Source organism: Ostrinia furnacalis, unplaced genomic scaffold (genome assembly GCF_004193835.3).
Source record: "Ostrinia furnacalis isolate ACB-3 unplaced genomic scaffold, ASM419383v2 OfSCF0075, whole genome shotgun sequence".
Taxonomy (NCBI): Eukaryota; Metazoa; Arthropoda; class Insecta; order Lepidoptera; family Crambidae; genus Ostrinia; species Ostrinia furnacalis.
In genome coordinates, this window is record NW_021130314.1 from 147,546 (window position 1) to 169,756 (window position 22,211).

Here is a 22,211-nt window from a genome sequence, read left to right on the forward strand (position 1 = left end):
GTTTTCAGCCAAAGTATAATAGTGTGAAAACAACTTTCAGGCTAAACAATAATAGTTGTGAGTTAAAAGTACCTATCGGCCAATGTGGTTTGGCTAAATGAAATTTTAGGCGTACTGAGGGGCACCCGATCACACGACCGCGCTTGTGCCGCTTAGTTTTATACATTTCCTAATACAATATTGGAATTCTATAAAAATCCTAGGAAAAGTATACATGTCCTAGGATATGTGCGTATTAAAAAATCTCTGAAGCAATATTTTATACATTTCCTAAATAGCTTCGGAATTGTATACATTTCCTAGGAATAGTATACAATTCCTAGAATTCATACATTTCCTGTAACATATACATAAATTAATTCAGACCACAGGCGTCAAGGCACACAAAACTTATAGCATTTGGAATACGAAAAGCATTTTAATTTGCATAATGTTACCATTTTTGTAATTTCGAATTTTATGGACAATTATAGAAGCGTTAGCGATCGCTTTTTGTAAATAAATTAATTGGCGAAAAAAATACGATGATTTATTTATACTGACGCTTGTTTCTAATATAAGAATGATGGTATCACTTATTTTTGTTGTTACATAAGAATAATACGTATTAGCATTATACACGCGAAAAGTAGGTTAGGATGTTTGTTAATTACCTACATAACGAAAAACTACTGGGCTGAATGAAGTTTTTAAATGTGCTTTTAAAGCTTATTCTTCAAAATAGCAGGATTTCTCTGATATTTTTTTATCAAAATTCACACAGACGAAGTCGCGCTCAAAAGCTAGTATTAATTTAATTTGATAAGAATTTCCGGGTATTTATTTAAAATACATAACTTTATTAGATACCTATTCTTCTTTACTGATGAAATAGGTATAATTTTCAAATACGATAATTAAATATTGTACAGTCGCGGAATGAAAAGGTTCGTCAGTTTTCAAATTGATTCCTTCAACGAATCGCGAGCACATATTACCTTTTGAAACTATGTTACAGAATAATCTCGAGTTAGAGGAAATAATCTTTAACTGTTCGTCAGCAAAGTTCAAAATTATTCAGATCAAAGTTGTTTGACGATTCATCTTGTCAAGAAGATTATTATGATTGATAAACTAAAACCTTCTTGTTGGTTCAACCTGCCATTATTATTTCTTTTAAATAAAAAAAACTATTGTCAATTGGTCAATGTCATCATTGCATTGCACTGATGGGATAGAAAAATAAACAAGCAAAACCTTATTCGTTAGCAAACGTCATATTTATTTAAATGTTTGCAGCACTGTTTCTTTTACTGTTATGTTGGCAGGTTTGACTCTTACAGTACCTAGTGCAAGCGAAAACCGACACTAAGGTGACGAACCTTTTCATTCCGCGACTGTACATGTGATGTGATATTACAAAATGGTACAGGTTATCAAAGATTAGGTAAATTTAATGTTTTTTGAGAATTTTAATTGCAGAATAAACACTCAAAACGACTTGAATGAAGCATTTAAAGTTAAAGAAACAAAATTTTGCGTACATTAATTTCCCACGAAAAAAACAATTGATCCTTCAAGTTTTAATCTAAATCATCTTAAGAATGACTGTAATGCCAGTAATACTGAGATGTAATATTTTTATCAACACGGAAAAGTTATATTAAGATCTAATTAGGTAATATATTTTTGTTTGTGATAAATATTCATGTAAGCATATTAATGCTGCGCAGTAGATAGTTAAATATTCGGTGAAATAAAACTTTTAATGATTGTCCTCGAAGCTTTGAAGATTTTTCTATGATAATATTTTTGAAATATGTATTAGAAGAAGGTGCAATTAAGGCGCAGTGCGTAATGATGCAAAGCCGATTAGCTAGTTTCTGAGTGCAGCGTGCGCCTCTCCGAGTGATGACAAATTAGCCAATGCACTAGACGCGAGGGCCCGCTAATGACAGAACTGTGAAGCCGCGGAGGGGTTACATGCCGCCAAATATTATTTTGCAAATGCTATAACATGACTCAATATTTTGTAATAATGATACTGATATTGTAGTATAGCAAAGAAATAACGTGTGTATTATTAACTGATTGATATAATATCGTTAATTAGTGTCATAAGTAATAAAGACATGGAGTACCTATTATGACACAAAAAGCTAACACAAAGCTTAAACGGGGAACCGCTTGAGTGAAAATGTCTTAGTTAACATTAAGACACGATAGACAGTTGAAAGTGGATTTTATTGGGAATTCTACATGATCTGATTTTGTAGTTTGTAAATTCGTGTCTCTACTCTAGCGACTCTTCGCTTCAATGCTCTCCCAAACTTTGTTTATAAGCGTCTGTGAAACTGCTGTTTCTACTGGTCTGTGGGAGGTATTATTGCAAGTGCAGTTTGATGTGAGCCTTCCCGCCATACCCTTGAACCTAAGTGGCAGCTCGCGGCCGCGTTGCCAATGACCCCGCGCACCGCCGCCCGCGCGCCTCCCCCCGCGCTCTAATCGTTATGTAACACACGGCGAACCCTCCTGCGACGTACCAAAATACCCAATACATGCCAATTTCCCATCTTACAACCCACAAGTACATTTAATTGCCCAACAAGCCACCAAAATCTTCTCTCCAGCGATATTGGGATGCACAAACAGGTTTCGAGCGAATGCAGCTTCTTGCCAACACTGAAGGGAAGTTAAAGTCACTGAACTTGCACTTCGCAAGCTATATCTCGTTCCTTACCTCATAGTTCTTGTGATTGTAAAATTACTCTTTGTGAGATGCTGTTATTATAAAGTTGGGTTTTATGAAGTAATAGCATTTGGAGAATTTCTTACTTGTAATAATATCTATCCTTTGGAGTTTACTAACGAGCTTTTTAATGGAGAAGTTAGATGCGAGTAGACGCATACTTTTTTTGGAAAATAGCGGTGACCGACTGATCTCTATCAAACTTGTCTTGGGATTATTTTGCATTTCATGACGTTTTTTTCAGAAACATAATGTTCTAGGTGATTTATTTACTGTACTATAACGGTGTATGACAATATGGTTTCAAAAATTCTTTTTGTCCAAGATTTTGACCAAGTTCTTTTTGTCCGGTTTTGACCATTTAATAATGTAGAGCTAATATTTTGCGATTGCTAATTACAAAGTTTGATGAGACAGTTTTAAATTGTTTCTGATGGTAACTTTGGGAAAATCACCTTTGACTCCATTGTAAAGTTTACGGTCTTATTCATAATAAAATGCTAATATAGGTTTAAAACCTACATTAGCTAAAACGTTTGATAGGCTTAAAACACTCTTATAAACCTCTGATAAAAAACGTTATTCATAATCGTTTATAAACCTTTGATAGCTAAAACAGAGTTTAATATTTTCTTTCCACAGACTATACAAAAAGAATGAACGAAAACAGCTTTTTTGGTGATTTAACTTGATGGACCATGTAAAATCATAGACAAATCGCAGAAAAAAAAAACAAAAAATTGGCAGCTGTGACGTTTTACTTACTGACATTGACATTTGGCACGAAAATTTAATAAAGTTTTCGGTTTTTTCGATCAACTCCCAAGTTTTATCAAACTTTTATAAAACTTGGGATTGTATGTTCTGGATTCTGTACCTCTTACCCTGTACTCTGCAATAAGCTCTTACGACGACCCGGCTAGTTACATCGGATACTAATTATGTCCATGACGAAGGAGAACAGACCGCCTAAAAGGCAACGATCAGAAAACTGGTTGGAGGAAGATAAGGTAGTACTTATTTTTAGCCTGATAAAGTGCCTACTAATTTTTGTAGCATGGTTTTATTTATGTTTGACGCCTAGTGTTTGCTTTTCAGTATTTGCTGAAAGAGTTGGTGAAAGAAAGAGTAAATGCAATCGAAAATAAAAATACAGACACTAACACGAATAAACGGAAGGTTGCGGCTTGGGCTGATTTACAAACAACGTTGGTACATCTTTTGATTTCTGCCTTCAATATAAAATTTTGCCTTTACCTGTAATTCAAAATCCTGTCATTTCTTTTTCAGGTTTAATTCAATGTGCGCTGGTATGAACCGCTCCATTACCCAGTTAAAATCGCAATGGAGCCTCATAAAAATCAGTGCGAAGAAAGACAAGACCATTGCTAGGCAGGCTCAAATTAAAACTGGCGGTGGTCCACCATTATCAGTGCCTGACGATAGGGCTGATGATATAGCATCTTGGTTGCCCAATGAATTTGTAGTCGATGTTAACAGATTTGACTCGGACTCAAATAAAAGTGAATTAATTAACATTCAAGAGGAGGAATCAACTCAAAATACGCAAGATCAGGAATTGATAAATAATGAAGAAATCCAATATGAATTGGTGGTACTTGATGAAGAAATAGAAGATACACATGCTTGTACTACTAGAGGCATATTGGAAGATAAAGAAAATAAAAAAGTAGAGGCAAAAGAAAATAAAGCAAAACCTAATTTTAAAGCACCAGCAATCAAAAAAAAAAGGAAACTGTTAAACAAAGAAGGCTTAATTGATTTAAGCAAAGTTAGGATTTCCGAAATTGCAGAAACAGAATCAAAATGCCGGATTGAACTGCATGAAGTTCAAATGGAAAACGAACGGAAGAAAGGGAGAAACTTGGATCTTGAGCATCAATTATTACAGGAAAAACTTAAATATTACACTCACATTAATAAAGAATAATAAGTCTTTTGATGTTAAAGTTTTTCAAGTACTAACAGATTCTAAATAATAAGTTAGTTCCTCCCTTACTTCTGTTTGTTTTTAATTTGTATTTTATGCAGTTCCAATCCGCATTTTGATTGTGTTTCTGCAATATATTTAGACGGCTATGAATATGTTTACTAGTCATAACTTAATAAGAGTTTGAGATTACTATTAACTAGCTGTTGCCCACGACTCCGCCTGCGTAGACTACTATTTCTGTAACCTACAGGATCTGTGCATTTTTCCAGGATAAAAAGAAGCCTATATGTTATTCGAGACTATATAATCTATCTGTTTTAGCAATTTATTTGTTTATAAGAATTGAACTGTGATTTTTAGTAAGTAAGTTTAATAATTGTACTTAAATTAGTGATATAAAGTAAATACACATATGCCTAGTCACAAACATTCGCCTTTATAATAATAGTGTAAATTATGGTTATTTTGTTTTAAATGTAGAAGGTTGATAACCTCCGAATAGAAACGTTTATACTTAAGCAATTTCTTTGTTTTAAAGAATTGAACTGTGATTTTTAATAAGTAAGTTTGTTGAAACTAATTGTACTTAAATTAGTGATATAAAGTAATTTGTTTTGAATTTTTGCAGAATAATTGCTTTTTTAAAGAGAACTACAGGTTTTGTTTTTGTGATAGTAACAAATTGGACTGAAAATTGAAATACAGGTATTTTTCAATCAAATATTCTTTTTATTTTCATTAAGATGCCAGGAACAGTATCTGAAAAATTAAAATACAACATTTTCATGAACTCAAATGACATTACATAAAAGTAAATCGTTGGAATTTATCAAAATGTATTTTAGTACCATTCAAAAATGTTGATTTATAAAATTTTGTAGTATCAACTGCGACCTACGCCTCAACAATGAAGGTCGGTTGTCGTGAACACTGTTCTCCGTCGAAAGTTGCGGAGTTACAGGGACCTGCTCCATATGTTGTTCTGAAAAATATTATGAATTTGTCAACATTTTGTCATAAAGATTTGTATTCCTTATGTACAGTCAAATTGATAACATTTACCTAACAATGTGTCATTCATATCAATGGCTATATTATGTAATACAGCCAATGCTATGATCACAGCTTTTCCATTTTGGAGGCTTACTGGTAAGCCATGGAGTAGGCATTGGAACCGCTGCTTCCACACCCCAAAACACCTTTCAACAGTGTTCCTAGTTGAGATGTGAGCATTATTGTATGCTTCTTCTTCTGGACGACTAGGCCTTAAAATAGGTGTAAATAGATATGGCAGAAGAGGGTAGCCCGAATCGCCAATAAGGCGTCCTCTAAACTGCCTATCCTCAAATCGTTGTTTTATATTGCTCTCCATAAAAATTCGACTGTCATGTGTACTGCCTCGCCATCTAGCCACTATATCCATTATTTTGAGGTCAGCATCACAGACAACCTAAAATAAAAAAAACAGTATCCTGTAGGTAATCCATCCAATAATATAGTGTTGAATGTTGCTAAAATTTAGATCATACAAAGTAAAAATTATAGACATTATTAAAACAAATCTTTCTCTGTTGTAAACTGTATAAAATCAAAATATATTTTACCTGAACATTCAGGGAATAATAGCCTTTTCTATTAATATAGTACTGGGCCATGTCACCTCCGGTTTTTTTAATTTTAATGTGGGTGCAATCTATGGCTCCTATCACCCCAGGAAAATTTTTAATTGCTCTAAATTTGGCACTAATTCTTTCCTGCTCTCCTATAGTGATAGGCATTTTGATGAAGGAATTTGCCTTATTCGCGATTGCATGCGCGACTCTGGCGCATATCCGGCTCACTGTCGGCTGACTTAGGCCATGGAGGTCACCAGCATCATCTTGTACCTGAAAATGTATGAAAATAATTATAGCAGCCACGACAAAGGGATAAAATAAAACACTTTTTTGTGCTTACCTCACGACGTCCCCAACATCTTATGGCCACTAAAACTTGCAGTTCAGGACACGTGCCACCACCTCTAGCGCTCTGAACCAGATCATCTTCCACCAAATCTATGATGGTGCGCACTGTGTCCTTATTGAACCTATATTTTATTTTAAAATTTAGGTCCCGCAAATCGAATGGGTTGCTTCGTTGGCGGTAGAGCTTTCTACGTCGCGCTGGGTCGGCATTATTGGCTAAATGCACAATTGCATTTATAGCATTCATTTTCACAAGCAAGGATCACAGCAAGGATATTTTGAATAAATAAACCAACGAAGTGACATTCATATGAAATGACATTTATAAAAGTTAGGTTAAAATAGGTTTATTAGAGCTTTAAACAAGGCCCGAGCTCTCGATAACTTATCACACAGATAAAAGAGGATTTTAGCGCTAAATGACGATTATGAATAACAATTTTTATCAAACGTTTTATAAACCTCTATTAAGCATTTGATAAAATGTGAAAAATGATTATGAATAAGACCGTAAGTGAATTAAACATTTACCGTAAGTTTCCTAACATTCAGAGAAGTACTTCATAATCCACTGTGTTTTATAAGTATGTTTTTTAATATTCAGCCGTTTAAATCTAAGAATTAATAATAATATACCTAATATTATTAAAGAACCATATGTAATAACGAGACACTATTTAGCACAAGGATGGCAATAATTATATCTGAATGGACAATAATTAGTGCTATCATGATTAAAACATTAGTGCATCAGTAAAGATTCTTTATTACTCTAAATATTTTTCCTGAATACCGATTGATCATAACACGGTTAACTGGACCATGAAGTAGAGGGGTAATAAATAAACTTTTTGTTTGAATATAAACTAAATAGCTATTTTAGAGACATTTCCATAACATATTGTTATTGGTAATGCAAGTAGGTGTAGTTATAAATAACGTATACATTGTTGGATTTATTAAATAAATCGTTTATTCCGGAAAATGTTTCGTCTGAATGTAGGTAGGTCCTATTTGATTGGGATTTAAAAATAAACAGAATTTTCCTTTTCTTTTCCCTTTCTTTTCCGAGTTTTCCTTTAGTGATATTTTATATTGTTCCATGTGAGAAATTAATAAGTAGGTACCTAAGTAGGGATACAATTTACTTAAGATTTGGTATCAAGAAACACACTTTCTAATTCTAATGTCCGAAGTTCAAGTTCGTGTAAGTACGCAGAGAGTACTCAAAATGCAATTAATGTAACTAGAAATGTATGCATTACAGTCACGCAATGTAGCAAAAAACACGTGTGTACCATAAATCCAAATAAAGCCCTCAATTTGTGGTGATCACGGCATGTCTTATAACGTAAAAGCGACGCAGCTATGTTCTTCTCATTTATCTGTTGGGCAAGAGACAGCGCGAGCGCCGCGGGCTCTTGTGCTAGAATTTTGATTGATATTTTTTGTCAGTTAACTCGGCCACAATAAGATGACAGCGGCAACAAGAGGAGTGCAAAATGGACGTCGTAACTGAAAGTATCAAGGTTAGCCGTTGGCGGGGCGGCCGAAACTCGGCTAACAGTAACAGTACACCCACAGGCGACACAAAAACCGCGCACCCAGGCCGACTGCCACCGCGGACGCCACCTTTGTGCTGCAGCCATTCAAATTAATTACTTTACACTTGTGAATGGAGTGCAAATATCGTGTCCCATATACTCGCAGCGATAAGGATTCAATTAGTTATCGTGTACCAGCTGAACGTTCACTGGTGCGCGATGATTTCGCACATTTTTTTGTCAACGGAGAAAGTTCTACGTAGATTGAATATGAATGACAAAGCTCTATTTAATTAACGAGTGTATCTATTTGACAATATTTTTTGTGATGAGTGGGAAATATTCAGCTTTCTTTGGAGTGTTCAAACAATTAAAGGCAATTTCGTGGTGGCCGGGACTGCTTCGGCCGTCGAGTGGTCCGCTGAGACCGCTTTCTCGGCCTCATTCTTGACCGTGAGTCGGAAGGCGCCGTGCTCTCATAGTCGACAAACCGATGTATCTATGTCGATTGCTTGTAGGCGGCCTTGAGCGGCAACTATTAATTTGTGTGCAGAGCCGCCAACGAGGTCCCGTTAGCAGCGCCTGAATCTCAAGCCCACTCGCCGATATCAGCAGTAGTCTCATAATGTCACATCTTCCATCTTGCAATCGATAGACAAGGATACTCACTAAATAATGCCTTAATTTAAATTCTGTAAGTCAAACTGGTTGGTAAATAAATGCAATATTAGCATTTAGCTCTAAAAACTACATTATCTATTCTATGCTTCCATTAGTCGTCTTATGATCAACTTGAATATGATTGTCTTCGATACTTATTATTTAATGTTCTGAGAATTTTGTTCCAGTAATTAAACTGCTTAACAATGCATTGTGAAGTGTGAATTCACACAAAGATCATCTCATTCATTCATAGCGGTGCTTCCTTGGCAAAAGGCTCGGCAACGCCGTAGTGACTTAGCGAAAAGGTGCGAGTGTGGTGATAATGTAGAGTCGTGTGTATTTTGTGGAATTATAAGCTTGGCATAATACGTTTGTACTCCTGTGTAAGATATACCCATACGGATTGGTTTCGTTTCAATAGCTATAATCAACAAGGGTGTAAACGACACAAAATTGAGTCGCATGTATCAAAAGACGCCAACGTCTAAAATCATCAAGTGTGAAATTGTCTCGTTTATTTTATGTGAGCATGACCAATTTTGTGTAAGAGCGTAAGAGTGATGTAAGAGTAGTTTTCCACTTCGGTGATTTTGTGAGCGTTTGATAAGTTTATAATATCGTGTGAAGAGTTTATCGCCGCTGTGTCAGGCTCGATAATTTTAAAAGTTTATACTCGTGTAAGATAAATATGAGTACACTATCTTCAATAATACTTTCGACCTCTAACTAAAGATACCTAATATAACTTCTCATAGATTATGTGACTTGTTATTAGCGTTCTATTGTTTTGTGTACCAGCTCAAACTCCAAAGGACTCTACCTAATCCGGACCAGTACGCCCGGCCCGGATACAGTCCGAGCACATGTAACAGTTACCCAGAGCCGGCTGAGAACCGGACGGCCGGCCGGCTGCCGAAGCCGCGGCGCCGCGCTTGTGATCAGAATTTGTTTATGTAGCCTGGGAATAGCAACTCAGATAGTGCTCTCATTTACCCAGGGAAAACCTTAGCATTTTTACGCGCAACGCTTTGCAACTACGAATAAAGTCATGCATTTTAAAAACTATGCGGGCACCGATTTACATAGATAGGAATAAAATTACTCCACATAAAATATTATTTTTAATTCCGCGAATGGCAATAGAAAGACTGATCTAGTATGCTGATGGCTTCATTGTTGGCACGGATGATTGGCCAAATTGCTTTTTGTACGGCTGCGGCCGCCACGGATACACTTACTATCATTCGAACCTATCTATTTATCAACTTATAACGAATGCTGAATACTTTTGTGGGAGTCGCGGTCTACTTTTTGTTGCTTGGCTTACCATTTAAATTGTAAGTAAGTACCTATACTGTGTGAATGTTTGTTGTTCTTATTAATAGATGATAAATAGAAGATATTTTTGTACGGATGACCGCACATAAAACTACACCGTGGCATCTCATACAGTTGTATTAAGCGCTGCTTTGCAAAAAATATTTCTGATGAAAAATGATAGCTTGATATATGCGGTTGACTGTACCAAAGCTATTTGTTGGATAATAACATGAAACACGTTTTTATATGATTTTATTAATATACTCGGTACATCTGTATAATTGTAAAATACTCGTACGTTAGTGACTATTTCCACTCCTCGTTCCCACCACTGCAAATCTTGTAGCCAATCACAACCAGTTAGGACATTATTATAATACATTAATATACATTACAATTTTAAACTTCTCATTCGATACATATGTACTTACCACACTTTTCGCATACTTAGCACCTTATAACGATGCAATGAGCCGATGTATCTAAGTATAAACAAGAATAACCAGACCTACGAGCGTCGACGGTTGACATCTAATATGAGTTTGATTGATTCTTTTTATAATGGTCATTGGTGACATGGAAAAATGATCGGCTGCGACTGACAGGCTGATAATTACATTGTGACCTGGAGGCACATCACGAGCATTTAGACACATAAAGTATTACACGTAACCTCAATAGTAATCTAAATAACAAAATAATTTTCAGTTGACTCAATCGTACTTATTAAGAAAACATAATGATACCTGTAATTACATTTAATTACACAAGTCAAAATTTTAATGTGACCCCTAATATAAAAGTGAATCATCTTATTTCTTACTTGTTTTATTTTCAGTAATCATAGATAAGTATACAACATTTAGTAGCAGTAGTTGCAAATTCAGAAAATGACGCGATCGGGCAGCGGTCTGCGCTCGCGCGGCGCGGTGCGTGCGACGTGACCGCGCGCGCCACCGACGACGTGAGACCATTGTTGGCTCTAATAGGTAATTAGCTGGGTGCCGTTACCCAACACGATCCGATCGCCCAGCCCCGGCCCACATCACTTCTCTAACTTCTCTAGCACTGCACCATGGAAAAGTTTTATAAACTACGCGGAAAACTAGCACGAACTGTCAAAACTGACAGCCCAAACTCCGTAGTCATACAAAACAATGGCACCTATATCTAGAATTGTAAACTAGATACATATAACTGTAGCCAGTAAACAATCGTTATTGTGTATCATTAGAACATAGAAAAGGTGTAAATGTAAGAGTAGGTTTAAATGGTAAGTGATAGTGCTTGTAGAGCCAGACTAACCCATTTCTTGCTTTGCTAGATGTACCGTAATGCTTTGTATTACTCATTGAACTTAATTTATAATCTAGATCTGGTAGAGTAGAGACCTCAACTTCAGTGATTCCGCTGATAAATGTTGTTTCAATCATAAATGACCTCATTATTCAGTTTGAAATTAAAAGCGGTATTTAAGTTAATATTAAGGGCTTGTAGATGCAATCTATATTATAAAAGAAAGTCGTGTTAGTTACTCCACTTATAACTCAAGAACGGCTGAACCGATTTAGCTGAAAATTGTCAGGGAGGTAGTTTAGAGCCAGGAGAAGGACATAGGATACTTTTTATCCCGTTATTTATTGCCATTAAGGCGGAACAAAGTTCGCCGGGTCAGCTAGTCTATTATATAAAAGAAAGTCGTGTTAGTTACTCCACTTATAACTCAAGAACGGCTGAACCGATTTAGCTTAAAATTGTCAGGGAGGTAGTTTATAGCCAGGAGAAGGACATAGGATACTTTTTATCCCGTTATTTATTGCCATTAAGGCGGAACAAAGTTCGCCGGGTCAGCTAGTGTATAATATTTTAAAAATGATTGAAATATTTTGTAAAGTTATGTGTCGCCCCACTTTACTTTCATGTTATAGCCCCACAAATTACCTAAATGTAGTGCACTCTTTCACCGTGTGTTCGTCTGGCAAATTACTAAATAAATCTCCATTCTCACGTGAGAATGGCTTTAAACGATAACGGTACAGATTGTTGAGGCACTATAACATTACCAGTAAAAACAAAAGGCGGAAATACCTACATGCTTTAGAAATGATTCTATAAATAAGGATGATCACACTTGAAGATTAACGTCGAATGTACTTTATGATAATGGCTATATTATTACCATTTATAACTATTACAATCAACACTTATGCAAAAAAATAATCGCCTTGCAGAATGGAGACGACGGCATTGCTCACTGTGCGGCGCGACTCGTTAGTCTTGATACGGTTTGTTTTGACCAGCAGTTATTATAGGAGATGACTCAATAATCGACCAGTAAACGATATTTAATAAAAACCCATAAAATATCTTTCAAGAAAAACATTTTCGTAGCAAAACCTGTAAATTCCTTCTTAACCGCACTTCACGTACATTATTTAATCGTCGGGTTGTAATCTATAATTATCATCTATCTAATATTATGGATAGGTCAATTTGTTTGTAAATATGTATGGTAGAACTTTATACAAGTCTCAATTATGTCTGTGAAGGGTAATCTGGGCGGGAGGACGGATTTAGATTTTCGAAAAAAGCACTGAAAAGCTCTACTGTTCGTGAGTATTATTTAATTATTATGGCCACCAGTAGTTGAAGTATATGACTCCCGTATATTGCGCAATAGATTCCTGTATCAAGTCATAACCAAAGCCGCGGGTATAACTAGTTTGAATAACATAATGGCTAAACAAGAAAAATGTTATTCGTTGCTCATCGTAGCCGGATCTTGCTTGCACTATTTGCGTTTTACTGATATGACTAAGTGGGGTTCGGGCTGGACGCGTGAGGTGATCGTGTCGATAAACATAATGAACATATAAATAAAAAAAGAATTCGATACGGTAATTTGACTAACTTAGATGTTTATGAAGAGTTGAGAATTCTGGCCGCGTTCATTAAAAATTTATTACGAGTTTCGTATATACCAACGCTTTGTATTGTATTGTCTACGTCGGTTATTTTGAATCGGCGTCTTCATTCGTGGGCGTCCTTCTCAATCTTTTGATCAATATCGAATTCACGTTTAGATGATCTTGGACTGTGCTTTACCACGATTATTAGGTACACCTAACTACATCAATTAAGGAGCGATAATAAATTTTAACGTAAAACTGATTAGTAATACGTGATTAATGTTAAATCATTGTGAAGGTAAGTCGGGGCTAAACACAAAATCCGCGCTCAGGTCACGAGCGGGATGAGTCAGTACGAGGAAGATGGAGGCATGGCGTCACCGCGATGCGCACGCTTCGACGGCCGACGCTACAACATTTGCAAAGTACTCTTCAAGACCTCTAACTCGGTAAACATAACATTTTATTATCATCTCAATTGTCCGTTGCAAGCGACATCTTTTGCACGGATTTTAAATATGAATATAATAATAACATACTTCAGGAGCTGGGCGTATTTATTGTTACGTCATTAAGTAAGTATCGGAAATCGGTTTTAGCTTGAAAATATGAATTCACTGATGAAGTTACAGTAATGTACAATTCTAAAATCAAATCTAATATTATGTACATTGTTTTTGGTTTGTCGTCTCTTTTTTCAGTCTGACTGTGAAAGCTTTCGATATGTAGGTAGGTACAAACTCACATCACCGTAATACATTTTTGGAACGTATTCGTAATTTAATAGCATAATTTATGTTAGATTTGCTTACAGTTAATTAAATAACTTTAACGAAGTGTTAGAACAACAGGAACTCTACGTAAAATTGTGAAATAAAAATCAAATCGAGCTTTCCAAGTTCATACTTATCTTCCTTTAACTCCGGCTCCATATCGGAAAATTTAGTTCTAAGAGATCGCAAGAGTGCACCTATCTTCGGACCTAATGTACCAGCGTTCCTGTCAAAATTACAGCTCATCTCTTTCATACTTCGGGAAGTGTACTTATCTGAAATAAATTAAAACTGATTATCTATAGAAATGGTTCCACACACACAAACATAGATCCACAATGTAATCCATAACGACCTTCTTGTCATTGACAGACAGCATGCTGGGTCATCGGATTGCCCACTTTTTCACTTTCAATCAATCATTATTTAGTTATTCTATCACTCTCCACTCTTACTTTTTCAAACATATTGTTTTGTTCGACCGCGAGCATAAAAATTAGGCTACCCCCGATATTTGCTCTGAGTGAAAGCGCAAATGTATTTTTTGTTGCCGATGATATACAATCACTCACGCTTCAAACTTTTCAATATGATTTAACTAACTGAGTAGTTAACTATCGACATGAATAGTAATTTAATTCTTGTGTGGTTTCGTACCTAACAAAACTTGCAAAAAAGCATTTAAGAATAATTTTAGATATAATTCTAAAGCTTAACAATTAAATAAATGATAACATCAGAAAACACAATCATGGTCAAGGTTTCAAAGTCTTTACGTTGCAACGTAAAACCCAGACTGATTTTGGTAGTTTTCCCAGAATTAATTCATAATTAAAGGGTTTTGCTCTTGTCGGTGGAGCAATTTCCACTGTGCCAGTACCTTCAACTTCGTGGAAGTCCTGAAATTTACTTACAGAGCACATAAGCCAATTTAAATGATAATTAAATGACATGGTCAACTTATTATGGCTCTACAATAAGAGTATGTTGATATTTAGGTAGGAAGTGAAGGAATAATTTACTCCTTTTTGACCCTTTGCCAACCGGATAGTGACCCAGCTGGCACTGCCGTTGTCCCATAACCGTTGTGCGACACTGTTCTATCTATCGGGCATGCACATTCGAGTGTGTTTCATTGCTTATTCGTACCTTCGCAGAAGCTTGCATATCTTAATGGGCGAGCGAATGGATCTAATCTGTATCTGAGGGAGTCTATTAACATATGCACTCCAACAATGTTGGTTCAATTCTCAATAAATTCGATACCATTTTCCTCGTAGTTAAAATAATATAAAATTGTAATGAAAACTGTATAAATATGAACTCAATGATTTAATAACTGTTCGTGCTTTTCAACCGCATGAAACATATCACGACGCAATAATATTTCGGGCTCAGAAGCCGCAGATGAATTCAATTTCCAGCAACAGTTGCGTGACATAGATTCCTCTGAACTCCTGGAAACGGTTATAAATCGCATGTTGTAAAGCATAGAGCATTTTTCATTAGCGCTGTGTTTATACGAGCACTTCCTGCACATAGCCCGGCAGGCGCTCCATTAGTATTTTTTGTGTGTTAGGTAGGTATACGTGGTGTTCTTAGTAGCGTCTCACGAAGAGGTGCAACGTGATAATTTGAGAAATAGATTGTTACCGGTTCTTTGTACGTGTAATGAAGCAATATTTCGACAATCCTCTGTTTTGACGCTCTGTTCAATACGAGTGCTGTGGTCTCGATAATTTACACTTGTTTGCGGTGCTCGCTCGCACCCACTTACCTTCGCACCCGCTCTATTGTTTTGCTACAAAAACTCCATATTGCGCTATTGTTTCCGAACTATAGCAAACACTTGAGTACACACTTATCTTAGATAATGATTGACGAACATTTCAATTAATCGTATTGAATTGATAACGAAAATTACGCATTTCTTCACAAAACATTTATCACAATGCTCGACCTTTACAGTGTTTGCTTTAGGTATTGTTTGCGTTATTGTCTATATTGACTTTGATCAAGTTCACTTAATTTTCCAGGTATGTGGACATGTGGACATGTGGACTTGTTCATAGCGTACTCGACCTAGACAGTGATTCCAAAAATATATTATCATCCTACATTATTGTGTCCATTATAAACTCATTAGTGTAGCGGGCAACGGCACTCGGGCCGGGCGCCAAATTACCAACATTATCAATTTATACTCGCCAGTGCACAAACAAAAAAGTCGAATGTAGATGGCCGGTTCCCGTTAACAAATTCGTATTGTGCAATGTAGGAGAAAAATTGTAACGCATGTTTCGGACGCGCTCTTTTTGTGGGAGGGTTTGATACCGCTACGACGTGTGCCCGAGGCAGGGCCTACACTTGAGGGCACTTACAACACTTACAAGCTACTTATAATTTACATATTGTTATTTATTACACATATTATGTTCACAAACCCTTTTTATAGGGCTCTAAACCAGATCTTAGATGAAGGGAACCCTTAAGAGCTCAGATATATTTTTTCATGTCATTAGCATTTTTTTCAGAAACAACTGTAAGTACATATTTTGAAACATAAGTTGATATCTCTCGCGAGTTTTCCATATTAAAAGTCAAATGAGGGTGCATTAATTAACTCAAAAGTTTCAGAATGCCTGTAATTTAGCTTAACCTACAAAATAACCGCGTTCACACGGCATCATGCCGACGTATCGTTCAAAATCGCTGCATGTGTAGATTTGGCCTTAAATGCTTTCACTGCTCTGCCTGGTATCCTTCCGTTTGGCCAAATTACTTTTCGCCAAATTTCATTTCGCAAACAACTTATCGCCAAAGTTTCATTTCCCAAATGAACTTTTAGCAACTGTACTTTTCGCAACTAATTCATTTGGTCAAATTATCATTTGGCCAAATTTTACTTGGCAAATGTTTATATAGCAAATGTTTTATGTTGCCAAATATTATATCCCAAATAATTTGTTTGGTCAAATTGACACTTCACATACTTACCCACCGTTACCCACAAATCAAAGCATAAGGCATATGATCATGGTTTTCACAATAATTTTATGTAAAACATTGCAGAAAATAGTATGGTTGCAAAAAGTAGGTATTGCAGAAAATAGTAGGTTAGGTTAGGTTAGAACAGTGACGGCGTGGGCTCCGCAGCGCAATACGCTTATCGGCGTGGGCTCCGCAGCGCAATACGCTTATCGCGGCGGTAGGCCGGGACCTTGTACTGCCCAGTATAGTCAAAGCTATGCTGGACAGCAACGAGGCCTGGGTGGCAATGGCATCCTTCTGTGAAGACGTGATGTCTCAGAAGGAAGCCGCGGAGCGAGAGCGCGAGGATGATCCAAACGCGCCCTCGCTCCGGCGACGGCGGAGGGGTCAGAGGAGGCGACAATATGTAATTTTATGTAAAACATTGCAGAAAATAGTATGGTTGCAAAAAGTAGGTATTGCAGAAAATAGTAGGTTAGGTTAGGTTAGAACAGTGACCCTTAATGCGCGAAGGCGAGCGAAGCGTGCCGCGGCAGCGGCCGCCGAGCGCTAGAATCACCTCTATTGTTAAAGAATCATTTGGAAATTTCGATACAAAGAACGAAACAAGGAAATTAATGTAGAACAAATTTTATATTAACTCCCCACTAAACAAAATAATAACCACAAGCTAATTTGTATACCATTCTATGCACCAATCAAATTATTTTGTAAATAGTTTATCGTGAAATATTTTTGCCTAATGAAACATTTGGCAAACCATACTTTGCCAAACAATAATTTGCTAAACAATAATATGCCAAAAAAAACATTTGCGAATTAAAAGTTTGCAATAAGTTGCTTTGCCAAATGAGAATTTGCCAAATGAAAATTTGCGAAACGTTGTTTGCGATGTGATAATTTGGGAAACGTTTTTTGGCCAAACATTAGTAATCCGCTCTGCCTACGTCGCTACGCATCAATCATCGGCCGCACGTACGCACTTAAGGTGCTCTACCAAAGATTTCCAGCTCTACTTTCAGAAATCAATCTTGTTGACTTTCAATATTTCAGCACTTTTGTGAAAAATTGATTTCTTTTTGGTTTGGAAGTTTTTTCATATTGTTCTTGAAAAGGAAAATGAATAGGTGATAGGTATTCAATTTAGCTTTGCCTGATAGTACTTACAAAGTTTCATTTACAAATAAATTCAAACTAAGTAATACTTTTAGGTAAGCTTAAGTAACCTTCGTGTTTCCAGTACTATTAAAGAAAAACCTAATACCTACTTATGTTGCTTAAGAATAAATAAACAGTAATGGAAAATTTAAGTGAAACCTCGGGAAAAGTTTCACTATTTTCTTGACATTTTACTATGTTAGACGAATATTTTATAAAGCTTTTTCCTGTTTCCAAGGGACAACATCACTCAAATTCAGCGTGATGAACTGTGATTAGGAAAACAAAAGTTTGTGTTACTTTGCTACATCAAAAGCTTTATTCAGCTTTTGTTTTTAAGAAGTCTCCGTTTTGTTTTTTCTCTTTCACTGAACTGTCATAAGCGTCCAATATTACATTTATTATTGTGTCAAAGAGGTTACTGGAGGTCTTGAAGGTTTTTCTATTGATTTTGTTTTGTCGTGGTCGCAGCCGCCTCGCCGGTGCTTGATAGCGACGTCTCATTACACCCTCCATTTATAATTCTGGGTTGCACGTTAAATTAATTTAGGTGCATGTAGTGCATGCGCGCAACCATCCTTCACCAATAGACAAGATTTATAGCTTCAGGCAACAAATGAAGCGGGAGTCAATAACAAACACAAGTAATTTAGTAACATATTTAAGTGATTTATAAATCTTAACATTGAAAAAACATGAGCAACTTCAATTCGTATACTTAACACGAATCGTTAACTTTATTTCGTTGTTTATTGTATTTGCGTTTTGATTACACAGACGTCGTGTACAGGGTGTGGCCAAATTTGTTAATTTACAAAGTTTTTCTGGCTTTCAACACGCGTATAAATATCAAAAGTTCGTTAATTTAATAAAATCGTGCATGTCTAATAATGTAATTCTACACCAATATTTGTTTGAACAGTGTCCGATGTTAAAGGTTACTTCCTGAAGTGGGTGCGGGATTGCGCAATGAAGACTCGTCACGTACCCACGGTTTAGAATTTACACGGCGATCATCATTTATTCCACTATTAGTTATAGCAAAACGATCGGCCTTCACAAGGACGCGGCTATAAAAGGTCGTTAACAACGTTTTCAATTCGATAATGCTTGAATAGTGAGTGTTACTTAGAGCAAAATAATTTAACGTGTATTGCAGCTGGATTAAGGGAATAAATGTCTTGTTAAAAAAGCAATTTGCGGTTGTATTACTTACTGGGCGCGGCGAGGGCTATTGCGTCTCTCCCTCCGAGCGACCCCTCCCGAACTTCCCACCTGGATCCCATTTCTTTCAAGTGCTCGTTTAGTGACTCGATCACGACTCTGTGATCATTTTTGAAGTTTACGCGCGCTTTATGGGGATTTTCCATCGAATCCACTTTTTCCATCTGTGAGGGGAACGTCTTAACAATATTTCCTGGATGCTCGCTACCTACTTATTAACTACCGTTCCTGTTTATCGCGGTAATGGTTGTCGGATCTAATAAACATAACAATGGGAAAAATACTCCGATAATAGGATTCCATTATGTTATGGGGGGTGATTGATCTCGCTTTCTCATATCCGTTTGTCGTGACGTAGAGTGTATTAGTTCCCGACAATTCCTTTGTTCCTTATTTCACGATGGTAGGTTCATACTAGTTAATATCAATAACTTGTTCGACGGTAATTTATCCTTTTTCTTATTCTGTCTGAATGGTATGTGATTAATAATTATTTGGTAATTTAGCGATGTTTGTATTTTACTTTTTTATGATATATGGAGTCTTATTGCAAACGAATGCGAAGTAAAGGATACTAAAATTATATGTTTTCGGCACTATGAAGATTTGAAAATAAAAAAGTTTTGACTCTCTTCCGTAAACATGATAAATCAATATTACGGTCAATAGGTCACTAAATGCCTATCAAACGTCTTAAACTGCTTACGATTGTAATGAGTTAACCAACATTAATTTATCTTATTTGTGATGCATCCAGTCAGAGCGTAAAGGTACTGGCTGTGCAGTAAAAACGTGAGATGGTGTTTCTGTTAACGAGTTTATTTGATTTACTGTTCAATTATGGACTCATGATATGAGAAGAGCCATAATGTATGTACTTCCTCCTCCGCAAGGTTCCCGAGAGCCCGCTTATCAAGGCGCCTGCTGAAGAGCTAAAACATATGAATTTACATAATAACAACCTCCAGCGCGCAGAATAAACATGTGTTTATACTACAGCCTTATCGCAAATGAAATGTTTGTTTAGCAATCTTAAATCATCGTGTGCGAACATGAACTCTTCGTAATCCGCTGCCAATGTCAAATTAATATTATGTGTGTCTAAAAAATTGACCTTTATTGTAATTATTACTAAACTGATATTAATACTTTTCATAAATACTTTTGAGTCTGAAATACCCATAGCCTTATACCATTGTAAATGCCAAAGTTTGTTTGTTCCACTTTCACTACTTAGCTATTCCACACCATGAAATTTTGCATGCCATATTGCTTTTGTCATTGAAAGAAACTTGGTATTTTTTGTTTTCATAAAAAGACAGTCAATTCTGAATTTAGTTTTTATTGTTGTTAGTTTGATTTGGATGAAATTGTTTTACTATATTTATAATACTTATCTATTTAGTTTACTGATTAAATAGGCGTTCATAAACCAACATTATTTTTATTTAGTAATGTATAGTTATCGTAGTAGAGAATACAATTAAGCACAAATAAGATTGTGCATTACGACTCTTGACACTAAATACCTTTTTCATTAGACAACTAGAGCGGCGTTGGTCAGTTCGGTCATGTTTTAATTTTTTGTCGATCCGCATGTAGAGCGCGGGTGTTTACATGCGCGAGCGCCGCCCAATACCCGCGATCTCCAGTGAAAGCCGAACTTCGCCCAAACATCCAACTTAATATCGACGCATGAATCAACCTCTATAATCTAATATCTATCTTAATGCGTACAGACAGAAACAAATACAAACGTGATAAATGACCTCGTTATTATAACGGTAAGGAGTGCTGCATGATTTTCATTTCGAGGTCATCATAACTCTTTGTGAAGCATGTTACATGCTTTATTAGGTAGATCATGATTTGAATATTTTTTGCAAAACGCATTGATGAGAATAAGTAAGCGCCGAGAAAGAGAAATCGTATTGTAAAAGGTTAGAATGACACGTTAACGATAATATGAATACGTGTTAATCATCTGAATATTGAATTGTATAGGCGACTGTGAAGCGACGTCAAGGATGGGACAGAATAGAGGGGTCACCGCTCCGGCTAACCTTACCCTCGTGGTACCTTCACCCAAATGCGCATCAAAGAACCTTTTCACAACATTTCGCAACGCAATTTTTAATTAACTCGATATTTACGTGGACTAGGCAGTCGCATTTCACGCGCCGCCCGGCATAAAGGGCTAACGTTCGCTTGAGTCAAGCCGGTGACGTTCCCACAAAGGTATTCATTCACCGGGAAGAGTTATTAAGCTATTATGATAATGTCACCGTGAGATCTGAAAGAACCTAAATGGGATCCGGGTGATGGAAAAGCTGAATTTGACACGCCATCATTTCAGCAATTGAGTTTTTTTGTCTGTGTGAATTCAATTAGTTGGTTCATTTGGTGTTATTTCGACACAGAAACATAACCTACATCTCTGCATGCGAGAGCACACATAACTGTTAGTGTATCGGACTAAATACAGGGTTTCGGGCGCAGGTATATTAGACGGCGCTGGTTCGCCGAAAGAAGGCCGCGCGGCGACCTTCCGAATGTTGGGCGCCGATCATTGACCGCGCCCGCGCCCGCCGCGCCCTCCTGCTCTTGCGCCTCGCTGGACCAATATCGTGGCGCCAATTAAACTTTTTGCCACCCTAATCGCGATATCCGTGAAAAATTTTAAAACACCTACATGTTATTTTGAGTTCACAAACTTTTTTGGCTCATTAATTTATTCTGGAAATCTTTTAAGACGAGAATTGTTAATGTAACTTTATGTAGAGTCTTATAATAATGGGAGTAAACTATTTAAGTATAATGAAATAAAATATGATAACTTAAAATAAACATTAAGCTACGGTACAGAAAACGCTCTTAATTAATAATTTCTTAAAAGCTTTCTTTGTCGATCGGTTTCATAAGTAAACCACATATTATTTTTAATTGCTTAGTTATGAAATTAGTTCTAATAATTTAATGCCAA

The 22,211-nt window shown here is 36.4% G+C and overlaps 2 protein-coding genes across 4 annotated transcripts; one reads left to right on the forward strand and one right to left on the reverse strand.

Moving 5' to 3' along the window:
- Window positions 1-3,290: 3,290 nt before the first annotated feature.
- On the forward strand, window positions 3,291-5,068 carry LOC114350503 (uncharacterized). Of its 3 annotated transcripts, none has more exons than XR_003655702.1 (3): window positions 3,291-3,738; window positions 3,813-3,936; window positions 4,019-4,592. XR_003655702.1 is itself a non-coding variant. In XM_028301337.1 (3 exons), exons 1-3 carry the CDS (start codon window positions 3,670-3,672, stop codon window positions 4,677-4,679), a joined length of 840 nt encoding a protein of 279 aa, XP_028157138.1. In that variant the 5' UTR covers window positions 3,514-3,669; the 3' UTR covers window positions 4,680-5,068. The 3 variants fall into 3 exon arrangements, 1 of the variants encoding a protein (XP_028157138.1); XM_028301337.1 differs by having other exon boundaries at window positions 3,514-3,738; window positions 3,827-3,936; window positions 4,019-5,068; XR_003655701.1 differs by having other exon boundaries at window positions 3,813-4,434.
- Window positions 4,996-7,133, reverse strand: LOC114350494 (putative nuclease HARBI1). The gene is made up of 5 exons (XM_028301323.1): window positions 6,639-7,133; window positions 6,287-6,568; window positions 5,745-6,132; window positions 5,531-5,664; window positions 4,996-5,441 (listed from the first exon to the last, which is right to left on the reverse strand). Exons 1-4 carry the CDS (start codon window positions 6,891-6,893, stop codon window positions 5,534-5,536), a joined length of 1,056 nt encoding a protein of 351 aa, XP_028157124.1. The 5' UTR covers window positions 6,894-7,133; the 3' UTR covers window positions 4,996-5,441; window positions 5,531-5,533.
- Between the last annotated feature and the right edge of the window lie 15,078 nt (window positions 7,134-22,211).

Excerpts from the sequence above, each read along its gene's own strand:
- LOC114350503 (XM_028301337.1), top strand. The coding sequence starts at position 3,670 with ATGTCCATGACGAAGGAGAACAGACCGCCTAAAAGGCAACGATCAGAA. Across the intron at positions 3,739-3,826 it reads ACTGGTTGGAGGAAGATAAG|TATTTGCTGAAAGAGTTGGT; the intron begins GTAGTACTTATT and ends TTTGCTTTTCAG. Across the intron at positions 3,937-4,018 it reads TGGGCTGATTTACAAACAAC|GTTTAATTCAATGTGCGCTG; the intron begins GTTGGTACATCT and ends TTTCTTTTTCAG.
- LOC114350494 (XM_028301323.1), bottom strand. The coding sequence starts at position 6,893 with ATGAATGCTATAAATGCAATTGTGCATTTAGCCAATAATGCCGACCCA. Across the intron at positions 6,133-6,286 it reads ATTATTCCCTGAATGTTCAG|GTTGTCTGTGATGCTGACCT; the intron begins GTAAAATATATT and ends TTTTTATTTTAG. Across the intron at positions 5,665-5,744 it reads TATGAATGACACATTGTTAG|AACAACATATGGAGCAGGTC; the intron begins GTAAATGTTATC and ends AATATTTTTCAG.